This window comes from Mycteria americana, chromosome 3, assembly GCF_035582795.1.
Source record: "Mycteria americana isolate JAX WOST 10 ecotype Jacksonville Zoo and Gardens chromosome 3, USCA_MyAme_1.0, whole genome shotgun sequence".
NCBI classification, from domain to species: domain Eukaryota; kingdom Metazoa; phylum Chordata; class Aves; order Ciconiiformes; family Ciconiidae; genus Mycteria; species Mycteria americana.
The window spans coordinates 92,318,315-92,332,942 of record NC_134367.1 but is presented as its reverse complement, the minus strand read 5'-3'; the positions used below and the strand labels follow the sequence as shown (position 1 = coordinate 92,332,942).

Below are 14,628 nucleotides of genomic sequence, written 5' to 3'. Positions count from 1 at the left end.
CTTTGGGTCTTGAATTAATCTGTCACTCATGAGTATAGGATCATGACTGGAGGGTTCAAAGGAGTGAGAGATCATCCAGTCCTGTTCAGGTCCATTTGCAGCAGGTTACTCTGGCCTTCTTCTGGTCAAGTTTTGAATATCTTCCAAGATACTGTAGAGTTCCTATAAACTCTCAGGGGCAGTATTCTGGTATTTGACTGTCCTTGTGGTAAAAAGTATTTTGTCCTTCTGTGATGCAAGTCCGAACAGAGTCTATTTCTGTCTTCTCTACACCTGCCCATTATGTAGTTGTAGATGGCACTAAGATGCCTCTTTGGCCATTGCTGAACACTCACAGTAGTCTCAGCCCCTTGTTGTAGCTCGTCTGCTCCAGCTGCCTTACCCATCTTAGTGGCTCCCCTGGACTTGCTATACTACATCAATACTAGGTACTTAGCATTATACTTACAAGGTTTCCCAGTATAAAAAATATTATACTGGATGCAGTACTCAAGGTGTGGTCTCACAAGTGCGAAACAGAGGGGAATATGGCTATGTTCTTGTTAATACAGGATATGGTTAACCAGGATATGGTTGATCGCCTTTGCTGCAAGAGTATGCTGCTGACTCCTGTTCAATTTGATGTTGATGGAGGATCCCTAGGTCTTTTTCAGCATAGTTAATTTCTAACAAGTCAGTCCCCATAATAACCCATGTCTGGTTTTGTATCTTCTGTCCAATCATAGTGACTCCTTCAGATTGTGATTGATACTGTTGTGCTTCCTCTACAGATATTTTAATAACCCTTTCTGCATATTAGTCTGAGGATAAGTTTATTATTGTTTGTATTTTAAAAGGTCTAGAATAGTTTATTGATGTACAAAGCAAACTTGGTCTGAAAGGAATTAATTTTTAAATAATAAGGTTGAGATTTTAATGAGGAAGACTAAGCAAAAAGATAATGCATTTCAAAAAATTTTATAGCTGTAATGGTCATGAAAATAAATATATATGAAGAAAAGCTGTATTACCTCCCTCCTCTTGCAAGTTATTTTTCTAAGCTGCCTCAGTACAGTCTTTCCATATATGGAAAAAATGACTTGGGAGATTTGAGCTCATGTAACATGTTTTGTTCAAAATCTCCAAATACCGTACTATTGGAAGAATACTTCTTTGCTGTATCATGTCACAAGGGAAGCAATTTGAGAGAGATGTGTTTTTTTTAAAAAAAAAAGGGGGGGGGGGATTTTCTTTTCATTAGGCATGTTGAAATGTTTTGTGTATTTTTTCAAAGACTAATAACTCGGGCCTTCCCCTTTTTGTGAAATTTCATGGCTTTAGTGCTTTAAGATTTTATTCAAATCTTGGTGACATGTATACTATGTTCCAAAATTATTTAAACGTGCTGCTGCTTTGTGTAAATGACAGCATAGCACAAAGACAACAAAATGAGAATTTGAAATGCAGTGATGCAACGTCTGAGTTGTAAAGTTTTGTTGACCAGTAACATAGCTGCTGCTTCTAGATATAATAATTCCTTCCCTGGAGGAAAGAAAAAGCTGAAAAATATGTCCTGATTTATTATAAAGTAAATGTTGCTTACATTTATGCATAGCTATGTGCTTGGTTGTAGAAATTAGGCATGTGAAATTTCTTCTCAATTTTTTGTTAAGAAAATTCTAAGCAAATAGAAGTGGAATGTGAGTAGCAGTTTTGCAGCTTTCACAAGCTTGGTGCTATTTCTGTCTGTTTAAAATAAAAGACAAATGCCATTGACAGCAGCTGTTACCTCCTTCAGTGGAGATCACTTGGTGACATTATTGAAAAAGGATGTTTCATTTGTTTCACTTTGTTTAGAAAAGGAAGACCAGTGTCTCATGCCTGAAGCTTGGAATGTCGACCAGGGAGTAATAACCAAACTCAAGGAACAATACAAAAAGGAGCGCAAGGGGAAAAAGGGGGTTAAGAGTAAGTGGAAAACATTGCACCTTAAAATCATAAATCCCACATCTTTCACACCCTTAATTCTATCTCTCTTTCAATGTTTTCCTAAAATTACTTACTCTTTTACTTTGCTGCTCCTGACTGCTTTCCTGTTCACCAGTTTTCAGGGGTTGAAATTAATGACAGTCAATCAAGTTACCTGATAAATAGTTGGATTAGATATAACTTCTTCCAACCAGGTGTTGGATTAATTAAAAATTCTTGCTTTGAGCATGGATTTTGTTATTCAGAAACTTAAATTGTAAAGGCATTGGTTTAATAGTTCACACTTTAATATAGAAGACTTCAGAACCCTTTCTTAGCTGGAAACATGCCAGTTTTACAGGAAGAGTTAAAGTCTGGTATGTAAATAAATAAATAAACAAAATAGAAACTGTCTTCAGTATGCTATTAGATGACAGAGGGAGAAAACCAGTTAATTTCTACCCCTGTTTATACTTAACATTCACAACATGAAAGTCATGCTGTCATCATAATTTGTTATGCAGGGCTCGAAATAGGAAGCAACTGTGACCATCAGTTTATTTGTAAATCACAGGATTTATTTATTGACTTTCATACCTGTGGGACTAGCCTTTAAAAATGTTGGATATTGCTATCCAAACAAAAAACTGTGATCAGTATCTGAAATACAGTTTCTAGCCCTGTATTATATTTTTTGTTACTTTTCTTGAAATACAAATCTGTTTTGTAAAATCAATGTTTTTTCACAAGTAAGCCTTAAAACTTTTTGAACTCAAATGACATGTTTAAAATGAAACACTGTATTCACAGCTATATTTCAAACATCTAGCCATATTGAGAATTCATGTGTGAATGATATAAATTAATAATATTGCATGTAGCCCAGTAAGAAATTTGAGGGATGTTTCTCCCTTTGTGGGAAGATGCTTATGAATACCAAGAAAACTCTCACTTCCAAAGAGACATGCATAATGATGCAAAAGGTGTCGGATCCTCACATCATTGAGGCTGACTTGTTTTGTTACTTTTTGTATTGATACTGTGATAAGCTGCTGCTCAGCAGTTGGTTATGTTGCTGAAATTATGCTATCAAATATACAAACTAAACCTCCTTTTTTTCTTTTTTATGAAAAAAAGTAAATCATTAGCATGCTTTAAATTTCTCAAGTGATATTTTTGTCATCTTTGGAATCATTTAAGTTACTGGAAATTAATTGCAAGTCTGACGAGAAGCTGAGCTGGCCAACTAAAGTGTTCAAGTTCATAAACTTGATTCTAAATTTCTTTATAGTTAAGAGGGCATACCAATATATGACTTCAGTGAAATTGGTTTTTGTAACTTGTCTGTTATTTTTAAAATACACAGACGTGCTATGTAGTTCAGAGTAAATAGTTGTAGGGTTGACTTAGCAGAAATTATTTAATCAAATGGTTGAAATTATATTCTTGAACAGCTGTTGAGTCCTTTTTATTTTTTATAATAAAATTTAATATTTAATTGTTAATATTGACATAGATATTATTGGAACATGTTTTATATGTTTAGAAGAAAAATTCCTGATGTGAGGCAGCACTTGGACATCCAGTGCTCCCTCATGAAGATAACTACTGCTTAGTACATTTACAGTACCTTTTGGATTTATTTGATTTGTTTGATCTTGGGAGACCAAATGATTTACTGCAGTACAGAAATTAAGCATCTTTCCATGGACAAACCATCGTTGGAAAAGAATCAATGCAGAAAAATCAGGAAGAATCACAGCCTGTTTTCAGCTATTCATGATATTGCACGTAGTGAAGAAGAATGTGAGGAAGGAAGTCCGGGGAGAAAGAAGGGACTAAATATCTTGACATTAAATTGTACAAAGGTTGTTTCTATGACTTTAAGCTCATCATAAATGGTGCTTAGACACTGAACTGCTACTAAGTAAAATATTGGTTTTATAAATCAGATATGATAGTAAAACAATCTTGCAAAATCCTCCTTACTGTTTTCCTGAATCAAGTAATATTTTTGTGAGAGACAAGTTAAATACAATTTCGTTTATTATCTGTCATTATGGTTAGGGTGGACAAAGTAGAGTTTGCAACTGCATTAGTAAACTTACGATTTTGCAAGGCTGTAGTAAATGCTCCTGTGAAGTAATAAGAGAAGAGAATCATAGAATCATAAAATGGTTTTATGAGAGAATACATATATTAGAGTACACTTCTGTGTTAAAGCTGCTTAAAAATAGCTGTATTATTTACTGGTCTAGGAAAAAACATAATGGACTATGGGTAAGACATTTTCCCATTCTTAATTAAACTTACAACAGGAAAAACTACCGAAGATATGTTTCAGCCTCAATCCTATATAAAACAGTCAAAACAGGGATGTGGGAAAATGATGGAGCAAAGCACAGGTAAGTGTCAAGAAGGGCATGGGTCTTCACCGTATGTAGCTTCAGGAATTAGGCCAGTGAATCCAGTTGCATTTATATTTTAATGTAACTTTTTGGATTATATGGTTCACGATACTACACTACTGCACAAATAAATTTAAAATAATAATGTTGTCATAAGAATATGCTGCACAAAGTACCTGATGCACAAATTTTAAAATAGTCAGAAATGTCAGCTATTGTTTTGGAAAAGTAAATATTCTAATAATCAGTGTGACTCAGTTGGAGGCATTCTTCAGCATCCCATGCAAGTAGCAGTATGAGTTTATAAGTGTCGGGAAAATTGTGCGTTCACAGTTCTCAGTTGCTTCTATCACTTTCTTTTCAAGAAATTCATTTCATGCTGGATGATTAGTTAATGCTGAAAATAGGTGCTCATTAGTTTTTCTGTGGTAACGTTATAATGCAAGGTAGGATCCATTGTTGCATGTGCTGCTGTAGCCTATCTGATATAAGTAGTGCCGTCATGAACTATGCATAAACCTTTTAATTTTTTGTTTTTTTTTCCGGTTAGGGCCCAACAGGTCAAAGCTGCAAGATATGCTTGCAAACTTGAGAGATGTTGATGATCTTCCTTCATTACAGCCATCTGTTGCATCTTCTTCTAGGCCCAGTAGCTCAAGGCTCATTGAGCATGAGATAAACAGGACAGATGAAGGTACGTATTAAAAATGTGCGTACACCTTTGTAAAGGGTAGATGTTTATAGTAGCTTCTGCTTGAAGATTATCCTCTAAGACTTTCCAAGCACTTTACAAATACTGATTCAGCATTATGAGTTCTGTCTAAGTGCGATAAATGGCGTTCCCATTCCTCCCCTCCGGTCACTGTTAGTAAGGTCAAGACACCTGCCTAGGTAAAGTCTTGACTGAATAACTTTGAACATGATGGAAAAAACTCATTTGGCACTTCGTGGCTTTGTAATATGAGGATCTTAAGTCACTTGCTTTTGTTTGTGCTCAGGCCTGGTAGTCAAGTGTGGAACATAAACTCTCAGGACATAAGAGCATCTGGTTTTCTCCCCATGAATGTAATTTTAAATGTATCTATATATACATATATATACACATACACACACACACACATACACATATGTATGTGTTCTTTTTTTAAGTGCAAAGATAGAGGCTCTGCAGGTAAATGCAAGTGACTAGGTATATTGTGTTAGTGAATCATACCAAACAACTTACGGCTTGCCAGTGTATTAATTTCCATAATGTGTTCCAAAAATTAAAAAAAATTTCTCATAGCGGCTAGTCCAAGTATGGAAAGCCACGCATCTTTGCAATGAGGCATGTGATTACCTTCATTAGTACTGTGTCTGAAAGTTGCTAAATCATCTGTTTGATTCAACATTTGAATTGCTATAATATGCAGCATAATAAAATAAATATATGAGGCTATGTTAATTTGTAGAAGATCATATCATGTGCTCTTTATTTAAATGGTAAATATGTCTTTTGAAAAATGAGCAAAACACGGGTTTCACTTAGCAGTCTTTCAGTGAGTGTGAAAAAGTAGGTCGGCCAAGTTATAATTAAGATGCACAAAAAGCCCTGGTGTGTGGCATAGTTACCAAAGATCTCAGTAGTTCTGTTTCCTACATGCTTAGTGATTTTCTTTATGAAGAAGGGGGTAACTTAGCAACACTTTGAGAAGTGGAGGAATTTTTTTGTTTAATGTTTCCTTTCCAACTTTTCTCACATGTACTGAGAGCCATATTAACAGAGCTCTATTTTCATGTCCTTTCAAGCATGTGTTTTTTAATTCAGAGACTCAGATGAACTCTCACAAAAACAGAAGAGGACAACTGGTTGTTATCAGTCTGAGTTCAGTATTACAAACTATTACCTTTATAAATCTGAGACTCTGATATTTTTGGCATACGATTTTTTTATTCTAGTAACTTTTCAAATTTGATGTCCTGTATGTATTGCATGTTGAGTGGACTATTACATCATGAGTTCAAAAGAGAGAAAAAGAGAATGGTAGTTTAGATTTCAGGGTGAAGAAGGTAAGAGGTGTTTGTGATTAAAAGGTAATAACTAAGAGACCTAATCAAATGGCAGAGCTTGAAGGGCTTTTATTTGGTTGTAAAAAGTAGTAGAAAGCAAACAGGACACTCAGTAGAGGTATGAGTGTGGAACAGAAAGACCATGGAAAGATTAGCTTACTTTATGCTGGGTGGACTGGAGGGGAATTGAATAGCATCTGAACCTGATGCCTTCGGGACAAGAGTGAAGCAGCCTGAACAGATCAGGCTATTCATTGTAAACCATAGTTTGCTTGGTGCTGTTAGACTAAAGACACTGAGAATGAGATGGCATTTCCTTTTCTCTCTCCCTGGTAGCAACAGTATTTGCCAAGGCTTGTATTTACAATGGAGCTAAAGGGGGAAAAAATTGTAATTTACTAAAAGATCCTTGTAATTTGGGACAAAAGGTGTATAAAGTTGAGTGAAGTCTCTTGTGTCCAGAAGATAACACATTTTCATCTATTCAGTCCCCCTTTTGTGATGTATAGACTTGGAGAGCTGTTGTACAGGGAAGTTGGTAAAATCACAGCTTCTTTCAAGTCCTACCACTTGACACAGAGCCTTATGTGGTATAAGTGTGTGAACTGTATTCCTCTTAGCCTTTGATCCTCCCATTTCTAGTGAATCTGCCTACGGATGTGTTTGTGTTGCAGTGACTGGAGCTCCTATAGGCATGCTATAGCAGCTGTAAACTAGTAAGTTTGGGTACTGCTAGTGAAAACCTGTGCTGACTAACCTGTTTGGTAGTTAAATTGACTTTACAAGTAGTGATGAATTCTCAGCTTTCAGTCGTATTGCTAGATTGGAGTGCATGTAAACAGCTTCTTAGCAGACATGCTTTTGGACGTGTGTGGATACAGTGTTAGGAAGGAAGAGTCCAGCTGCTCCCACCAGCTATTCTTGTCTACATTTTTGCTACTTCTCCAGAGACTATTTGCATATTTTATAGTGGAGTTGAGGAAGGGCCTGAGCTTTTCTGTGTTACTTTTGCGTTATGTACGGGTGAATGGTAGTGTACTCTTCCCTCCTGTGGCTAATTACACTTCCTGTCTTGAGTCATGCACACCTCAAGTGTAAGTATTATGTTCAGAGGATACCGTTTATTGTTAAGTACGGTGATTATCTTTAGAATAGCTATTTTTTTATGCATCCTTTTATATCTTTTGCCCTCAGCTACTTGAGAGATGATTAGTATTTTGGAAGCAGAAAATATGCTTCTATTAATCAATGTTGCATAAAGCCATGTTTCAAGATTTTTTTTTGTTTTTTTTTTTTTTTCTTGCAGTGGAAGCCTTAACATTCCCTCCTTCTTCAGGGAAATCTTTCATTATGGGAACAGATGAAGCCCTTGAAAATGAGCTGGGTCTTGGAGAACTGGCAGGCCTTACAGTAGCCAATGAGGCAGATTCACTGACTTATGATGTAAGTGGTTATTAATGGTAACTGAAGGTCCTACTGTCTACTTGCTGAAGGCAGATGCAAGTTACATGTGTGTAGACTCAGCAGAAAACATTTTCCTGTTAAAATTATGCTGCCAAAGGATGTCACAAATTTTTACTTGACATATCTGTTCTTCCCATACACAGCAGCCTTGAAGCTCTCTGCAAGCTCCTCTCCTTCCCTCTCTCTCTCATTTGCCTGCTATGTCATTCAGATAGTTGAAAGTTGAAAGTAAATGTAATTAGTGATAGTGATACAGCTGGGTACTTGTAGCTCCAGTGATGCTGAGCAAAATTAGGAGTAGCATGGTCAGCAGATTGAGGGAAGTTAATGTGAGGGCTGGTGAGGCCATATTTGTATGCAGTTTTGCACCCCTCCACTTCAAGAGCATTGTGGAGAAATTGGAGAGAGTCCAGTAGCACGTGATTGATGAGGAGATGTTGAGGAACTAGTCTTGTTCAGTTGTTAGAAGGCTAAGGGGTGCTCGAATAGCAGCCTACAGGTATTGAAAGAATGCTTACAAGGATGACAGAGCCAAGCTTCTCCATAGTGCCAGGTATTAAAACAAGAGGAAACAGCAGCAAATTATGGCTTGGGAGGTTCAGGCTGGACATTACAGGAAAAAGTGTTATGTAGGAGGTGGTACTGAAGCAAGTTACCCAGAGAAACTGTGGAATCCCTCTCCTGGGCGATGTTCAAGACTTGGCTGGGGGAGAGTTGTGGCTTACTTTACCTGGTATGGGCAATAGTCTTATTTCAAATGGGAAGCTGGACCGGAGACTTTTTAGGAGGCTTTTGTGGCTAGTACTTCTGTGGCTATGTGTGTAGCCTATGGCTTCTTTTTCTTTTTATGAAAAATCTTTCTTAAAATTGCTTCTTTGCAGTCATATGTAATTTTTGTCTGTATTTCTAGTTTCTTGGAAAAAGATACTTCAGGTATTACTTTAATCATCTGCTCCTTTGCGATCTGTCAACTTCAGATTAATCTTGCTATTGCATTGTCCAGCTCTGTCAAGGTTGAGGGATTTCAGAGATGAATTTTTAGCATTGCGTGTTGGGGAGGAATCATACCCTTCAGTAAATCTGACTCTTAAGTAATTACCATCTGGGATTTTACTACCACAAATCAAATCTGAGACTTCAGAAATAACCTGCAGGTCCTTACTTTGAAGTTCTACCTTTGTATGTACTTGTAAAGCAATAAATTACATAGTTAATAAAGGTTTACACACATTTTGAGAGTGACAGTGCAGACGTGCTGTACTACTAATAGCAAGTTTCTGAGCATGTGATGTGTTGTGAATCATCAGGATTGCAATGGTGTAGAACATCTCTGCTAAAAATCAGTATTTTAGCATTATCTCCTAATTTGGGCTCAGCTCTTAATTTTTTTGCTAATCTTCCATAACTTTGTCTCCAAAAAGGGGTAAGATAGTGTACAAATTTCATTTCTTTTACAGTTACACCTAAAACTTCAATGCTGAATTTTTAAATTCAGAGGTCATGACAAACCTAACCCATCTGTGCAAGAGCTTAATGCTTTCACTGCTTGACTTCATTGTTCAAGTGTCCGTGTAAACTATAGTGTTTATCCATGTCTCCATATCCTGAACTAATATCTTTCATTTATGGAATCTAGCATTTCTTTATCCACCCCTATCCTTTTCTGCATGGTTGAGAATATTAACTTCTGTTTTTTCATTTGTTAAATGCCTTTATGAAGTCCTGTGATCAGGAATTCAGTCATGCTTACCTCACCTCTTATCTTTTATAGTGCTGACAATTTAAAAAAAATTGTTTACAAAGCTCCTTGCTCTTGTCACTGTGCTCTTTATTGAAGCAAAATGAAAGGCTAGTTTTTCCATTTCAAATTTCACTGGAAGTTTAGCTTAGAAATAATATAATCTGTTTTTATTTTGGACTACTTCATACCTTCTTCCAGCTGTCAAATGTCAATCAGGTAGGATTAGTGGAAACTTAGTATGGTTTTTTTAAGTGTCAGTTTTGAATCATACAGAGAATGAAGTTGAAAGATTTCATGTGAATGGGTCTTTAAATGTATTTGGTCTCAAGAGTTGCAGACACTTTCCTATTTTCAGTCCCTTTCTTTGCACTGATACTTTTACTGGATTCTTTTCTTCTAAAACATGGCAGCATTAGCCTACCTCATTTCATGGCTTAAGTTTCTAACACGTTGCTTTGGCTGTCTGTAAATTAAAGAATGGTTTTCACTTGGTAATGGAGATTACGAATTTATTCCTTAAAAAAGAAAATTTTCCTTTTGTGGGTAAGTTTGTAGAATATCTAACAAGATGAAATTTCCCAGATTGCTAGCCAATACTCTCTTAAGTTTATCTTTTCTTTTTGCTTCCTGTACACATTGTGGTATTAACAAATGTTCACTTTGGTTGGTTCTGGTTTTTTTCCCTAACCTGGGTAGATTAAGAAGCTTCATAAAATTATAATAGACTGAGTACTGTACATAAGAGTATCATACAAAATCATTACATTTAATATTGTGTACTGAGTTGGAGGTTTTGGACTTTGCAGTAGGCTCTTTCTTGATTACCTACAACTTTGAACAAGAGAAGCATCCATAAGCCTAGTTGCATGTCATTGCTGTTTCTGGAGTTTTTCAAGTTGTCTGTATGGACGCAGATACTACTATTACTGGCAAATCCAGATCAGGTGCTAATTTTGGGTTTGAACCTCCTTCCCCCTCCTCCCCCCCTCCCCCAGCTGCTTTTCAAGTGTCAGAGTACCTCACTGTTGTATTTTAGTGGGGAGAGAGAGAAGGAGGCTGGCAGCCACATTGGTAACCCAGCCTCTCGCAGCTTGCGAGAGACTGGTGGGTGAAAAGGAGTGATGGTGGTGCAGCCAGGCAGGTGGTGCGTCAGGGCTAGGATCTGTTTCCACCTCTGCCACTGGTCTGCTGGCTGGGACTGCCCTCTATCTACTTCCCAATTTAGAAGCTAATCATCTTGGAGTCCTTTGGAAGAACATCTTTGAATGAATGAGAAGCAAACGGAGAATATTAATCCTGCCAGAACTGGTGTGGACTGTTAGGCCATCTGAGGTGTCTGTGTGGCTTTTGCAGATGTGACACGGGACCGGTGCTGCTGGTATGGCAGCTGGAGGGCAGGCAGGGTTCCCTCTGTCACCTAATTGGCATTAGATGCCTGTGTTGAGGCAACCAAATTCCCCTCCAGATATCTGTGAATACTCTATATGTCTTGTACCCTTTTTGCTGAGACTTTCTTGGCCAATCGCCAGAAAATCTGCCAGAGCTGCTAACTTTGCAGTCCTGCCCTATCCTTGCACCAGCTCCAGCATTTGTCTGTTCCCTTGTTGAGCCAACTCAGCTCAGTAAACTGGCGAAAAAAGTGAGCTGTCTCCCTGAGCAGACAGTGCATAATTACTAAGAAATATGATGAGGCTAAACCTGCTGTTTGTTACGACTCCTTTCTTATTGTTTAAAATCTATAGAACCTCTTAATTGAAGTATATTTTTTATTACTAAATCCAGAAGTAACTTAAGAAAAAGCACTTTTGTTCTTAACTGCCCCCCCCTCCCCCCCCCCCGGCTAAAATGTAGGTTCTTGAAGTGGCTTAAAACAGTTGTCTCTTCTTTGCAGTTGATGAGGCTAAATTATTTGGGTTTATCTGCAGGTTTCAACATAAATGAAATTGTCAATATTTGAGTTACAATTGTTTGTTTTCCATAACCACCATCAGCAGTGGTTATGGGACAGTAAATTTAACTATGGCAGTGTTGACTGACAGAGTGATAAAAGTCTGGTCAGCATTTTACATCAACATTTGTTCGGAGGAGCAATGTTGAAGAAACTGTTATTTTTTTAAGGGCTTTCTTTTTTGGATTTAAAAATGCATTTATTGCTAAATAATTGTGTCCATGTATATGGTAGCTTATTGCTTGCCAGTTATATTCTTAGTGTGTAGCCAAGTCCTTTAGTCCTTTTTGCCCCCCCCCCTTTTTTTTTTTCTTTTTTCTGGCAAGCTTTACTTGTCTTGCCTTTATTACAGAGCTTGTGTTGCCTTAGGTGACTAAGTTAGATTGTGTTCCTTTCTGTGCTGCTAGACACTTCTCTGTTTCTCTTAGATCTTTACTTCAGAGATGCCATGTCAGTGGTACTTTGGATATTCAGGGACCACAGCTTGGTTGAGTCAGGCCCAGTGTTAATGAATGAGCCACTAGGTATAGATCAACTTTCAAATACCAAACTGAGTTCACAGCAGTATCAATCAGAAAGGTACTTTTCAGCTTTTAAATTGTGTAATTTAACAGACATGCAGTATTTCAGATTTGTACGGAATTTTACTGTGGACGCGACATTACTTGTTGCCTTTGTAGAATACCATCTACATTCCTTCTCATTTTGAATTGCCTGATCAGTGTTAAATGGCCTGTTGCTCAAGAGCAGGTCGTTATGAAAAGTGGGTGAGGTAATTTGACATCTTCTGAAAATGCTGAACTAAATTTCTGATTTCTTCCTTTCCTTGTGCCTTCCAGATTAATTACAAGTTTGGCTTTTTTTTTATTTTATTAGATAGCAAACAATAAGGATGCATTGAGAAAGACTTGGAACCCCAAATTCACATTAAGAAGTCACTTTGATGGAATAAGAGGTCTTGCTTTTCATCCGGTTGAACCAGTCTTAATAACAGCTTCAGAGGACCATACATTAAAAATGTGGAATTTACAAAAAACAGCCCCAGCAAAAAAGTAAGATTTTTTTTTTTTTTTTGCTTTGTTTCAAAAAACATTTTCATATATGAAGAAAAAAAAAGTTGTAGATGCCACTTCACTGGATGGCCCTTGGGAATAATGGAAATTTTTCCTTGAATTTAAGAGTAGGAAAACAAGCTCTTAGAGAAGGATAGAGACTTTTAAAGAGTGCCAGAAGAAATCCATGCATGTTTGTGAATGTGTTTTGTTTGTGAAAATGAAAACCGTTCATTTTTTTATATTTTTCCTGTAGATAACATGGCAAATTAATTTACTAGTGAAAATATTTGTATGTGGCCTGTTAATGTGCTTGCATGTGTATATAAATGCATAAAAATGCATTTTTATATATATGCATATATATGTATACACATATATGCATATACATGTGTACAGCTTTAAACTTTGACAGAGATGTTGCTAGGTTCCTTTGTGCAGAGTGTCATGCGTGTTGCTGCAGAAATGAGAGCAAATTCTTAGTGGGGCTAATATAGTAAGGGACTACATCATACCTTTTAGGAGGACTGGGCAAAGCATGTGGTCTTCCTGCAGTCTGTAACAAGCACCTGATTGGTAAAGTCCAGAGCAGCAGTTTTTCAAGTGGTTTGTAACTGTGCTACAGCATTGGTATAAAAACAAGGTGTCATAAGCTCCTTTCCTCTGATAGGAATTGGGAACACTTAATGATATAGTCCATGTGATACTGATGGCCCTCCACTCATTCCCTGCCATTGATGTACCTACCTACTGGTTTGATTGGGGTGTGAGAGTTTGTGGACTCTCTACTTTGAAGGTCTTTAAACAAAAAAACAATACATAAACCAACCAAACAAATCCTATCATATTTTGAAAGAATGCGAAGAATTCTTAGACATATGAAAAATCATGTTGGGAGAGGAAGTTGTGGGAGAAACACTTCAAAAGACGTAGCAGTGATTTTAAGAATTTAGCAATTCTGGCACATTTTTGTAAAGCATTGTGTAAGATCACATACATGTTAACATTTTCGTGTACTTCATTTAGGAGTGCTTCTCTTGATGTAGAGCCAATATATACCTTCAGAGCACATAAGTGAGTATTTCCTGAGGAACATTATCATATTTTGAGAAATATATGATTTTTAAGCAAACACAGATTTTTTTTTTTTAAAGTAATTTCCACCTTGTCAACTAGTGATTTCATGTGATGCTTTTCGTTCTCATGTTATTTAAAATATCTGCATATGTTCATCTCCTTTCTGCATAATTATTTATGTCTGGAGCTAGCTACACCACAGTTTTAAAAAGGAAAATCTACAAATTATACAGTTCAAATTCGATTAGGTGTTCTGTTCATCATTGCCACTCTTGCCTTTTTGTCAGATATGTGCATCTGTAGAATGAAGCTGTTTGCAGTGAAATAAAATCTACTGAATCAGTTTCATGAAAGAGCCTTAGATATTTAAAAAAGGGAAAAAAGCTGTTTATGCAAAATAACAAAGCCTGTAGTTTAGAAGTGTGACACTTATCATATTTCATGTGCATAATGATTAAATTGTCCTGATTGTAGTTATATTACTAAATATTGTGGATGTTTTTTTGTGGGAAGTGTTGTAGCATATGATCTGACTATGCAGAATTTTTGTTGCAGTCCATGCAGCAAGTGAATTGTATCTAACAGGGAAATTTGAAGATTCTGTTGATATTGTTTTTCATGTAACGGAAATGTTAAAAGTCAAAGTTTCTTTGCGGGGGGGGGGGTTCTTCCAGCGGACCAGTGCTCTGTGTGGTGATGAGCAGTAATGGTGAACAGTGTTACAGTGGGGGAATGGATGGCCTCATCCATGGCTGGAATACAACCAACCCAAACATCGACCCCTATGACTCTTACGGTACGTTGCTGTCACACACACCAGTGAAATGATACATTTAGTGACATTAATGTTATGTGGCTAAAATAGTATAATTTGTACGTAATGCTTCTTTGAAAATTTAAAAGAGAGAATTGAATGTTGGCTTCAATTACTTTACGTAAATT

General features: G+C 36.8%; 1 protein-coding gene across 1 annotated transcript in view; it reads left to right on the top strand.

Moving 5' to 3' along the window:
* Positions 1-14,628, top strand: part of STRN (striatin) — a 67,797-nt gene that overhangs the window by 44,285 nt on the left and 8,884 nt on the right. The window contains 7 exon segments of the mRNA XM_075496076.1: positions 1,837-1,947; positions 4,266-4,352; positions 4,906-5,049; positions 7,711-7,847; positions 12,434-12,609; positions 13,636-13,683; positions 14,361-14,482. Of these exon segments, the coding sequence (XP_075352191.1) occupies positions 1,837-1,947; positions 4,266-4,352; positions 4,906-5,049; positions 7,711-7,847; positions 12,434-12,609; positions 13,636-13,683; positions 14,361-14,482 (825 nt within the window).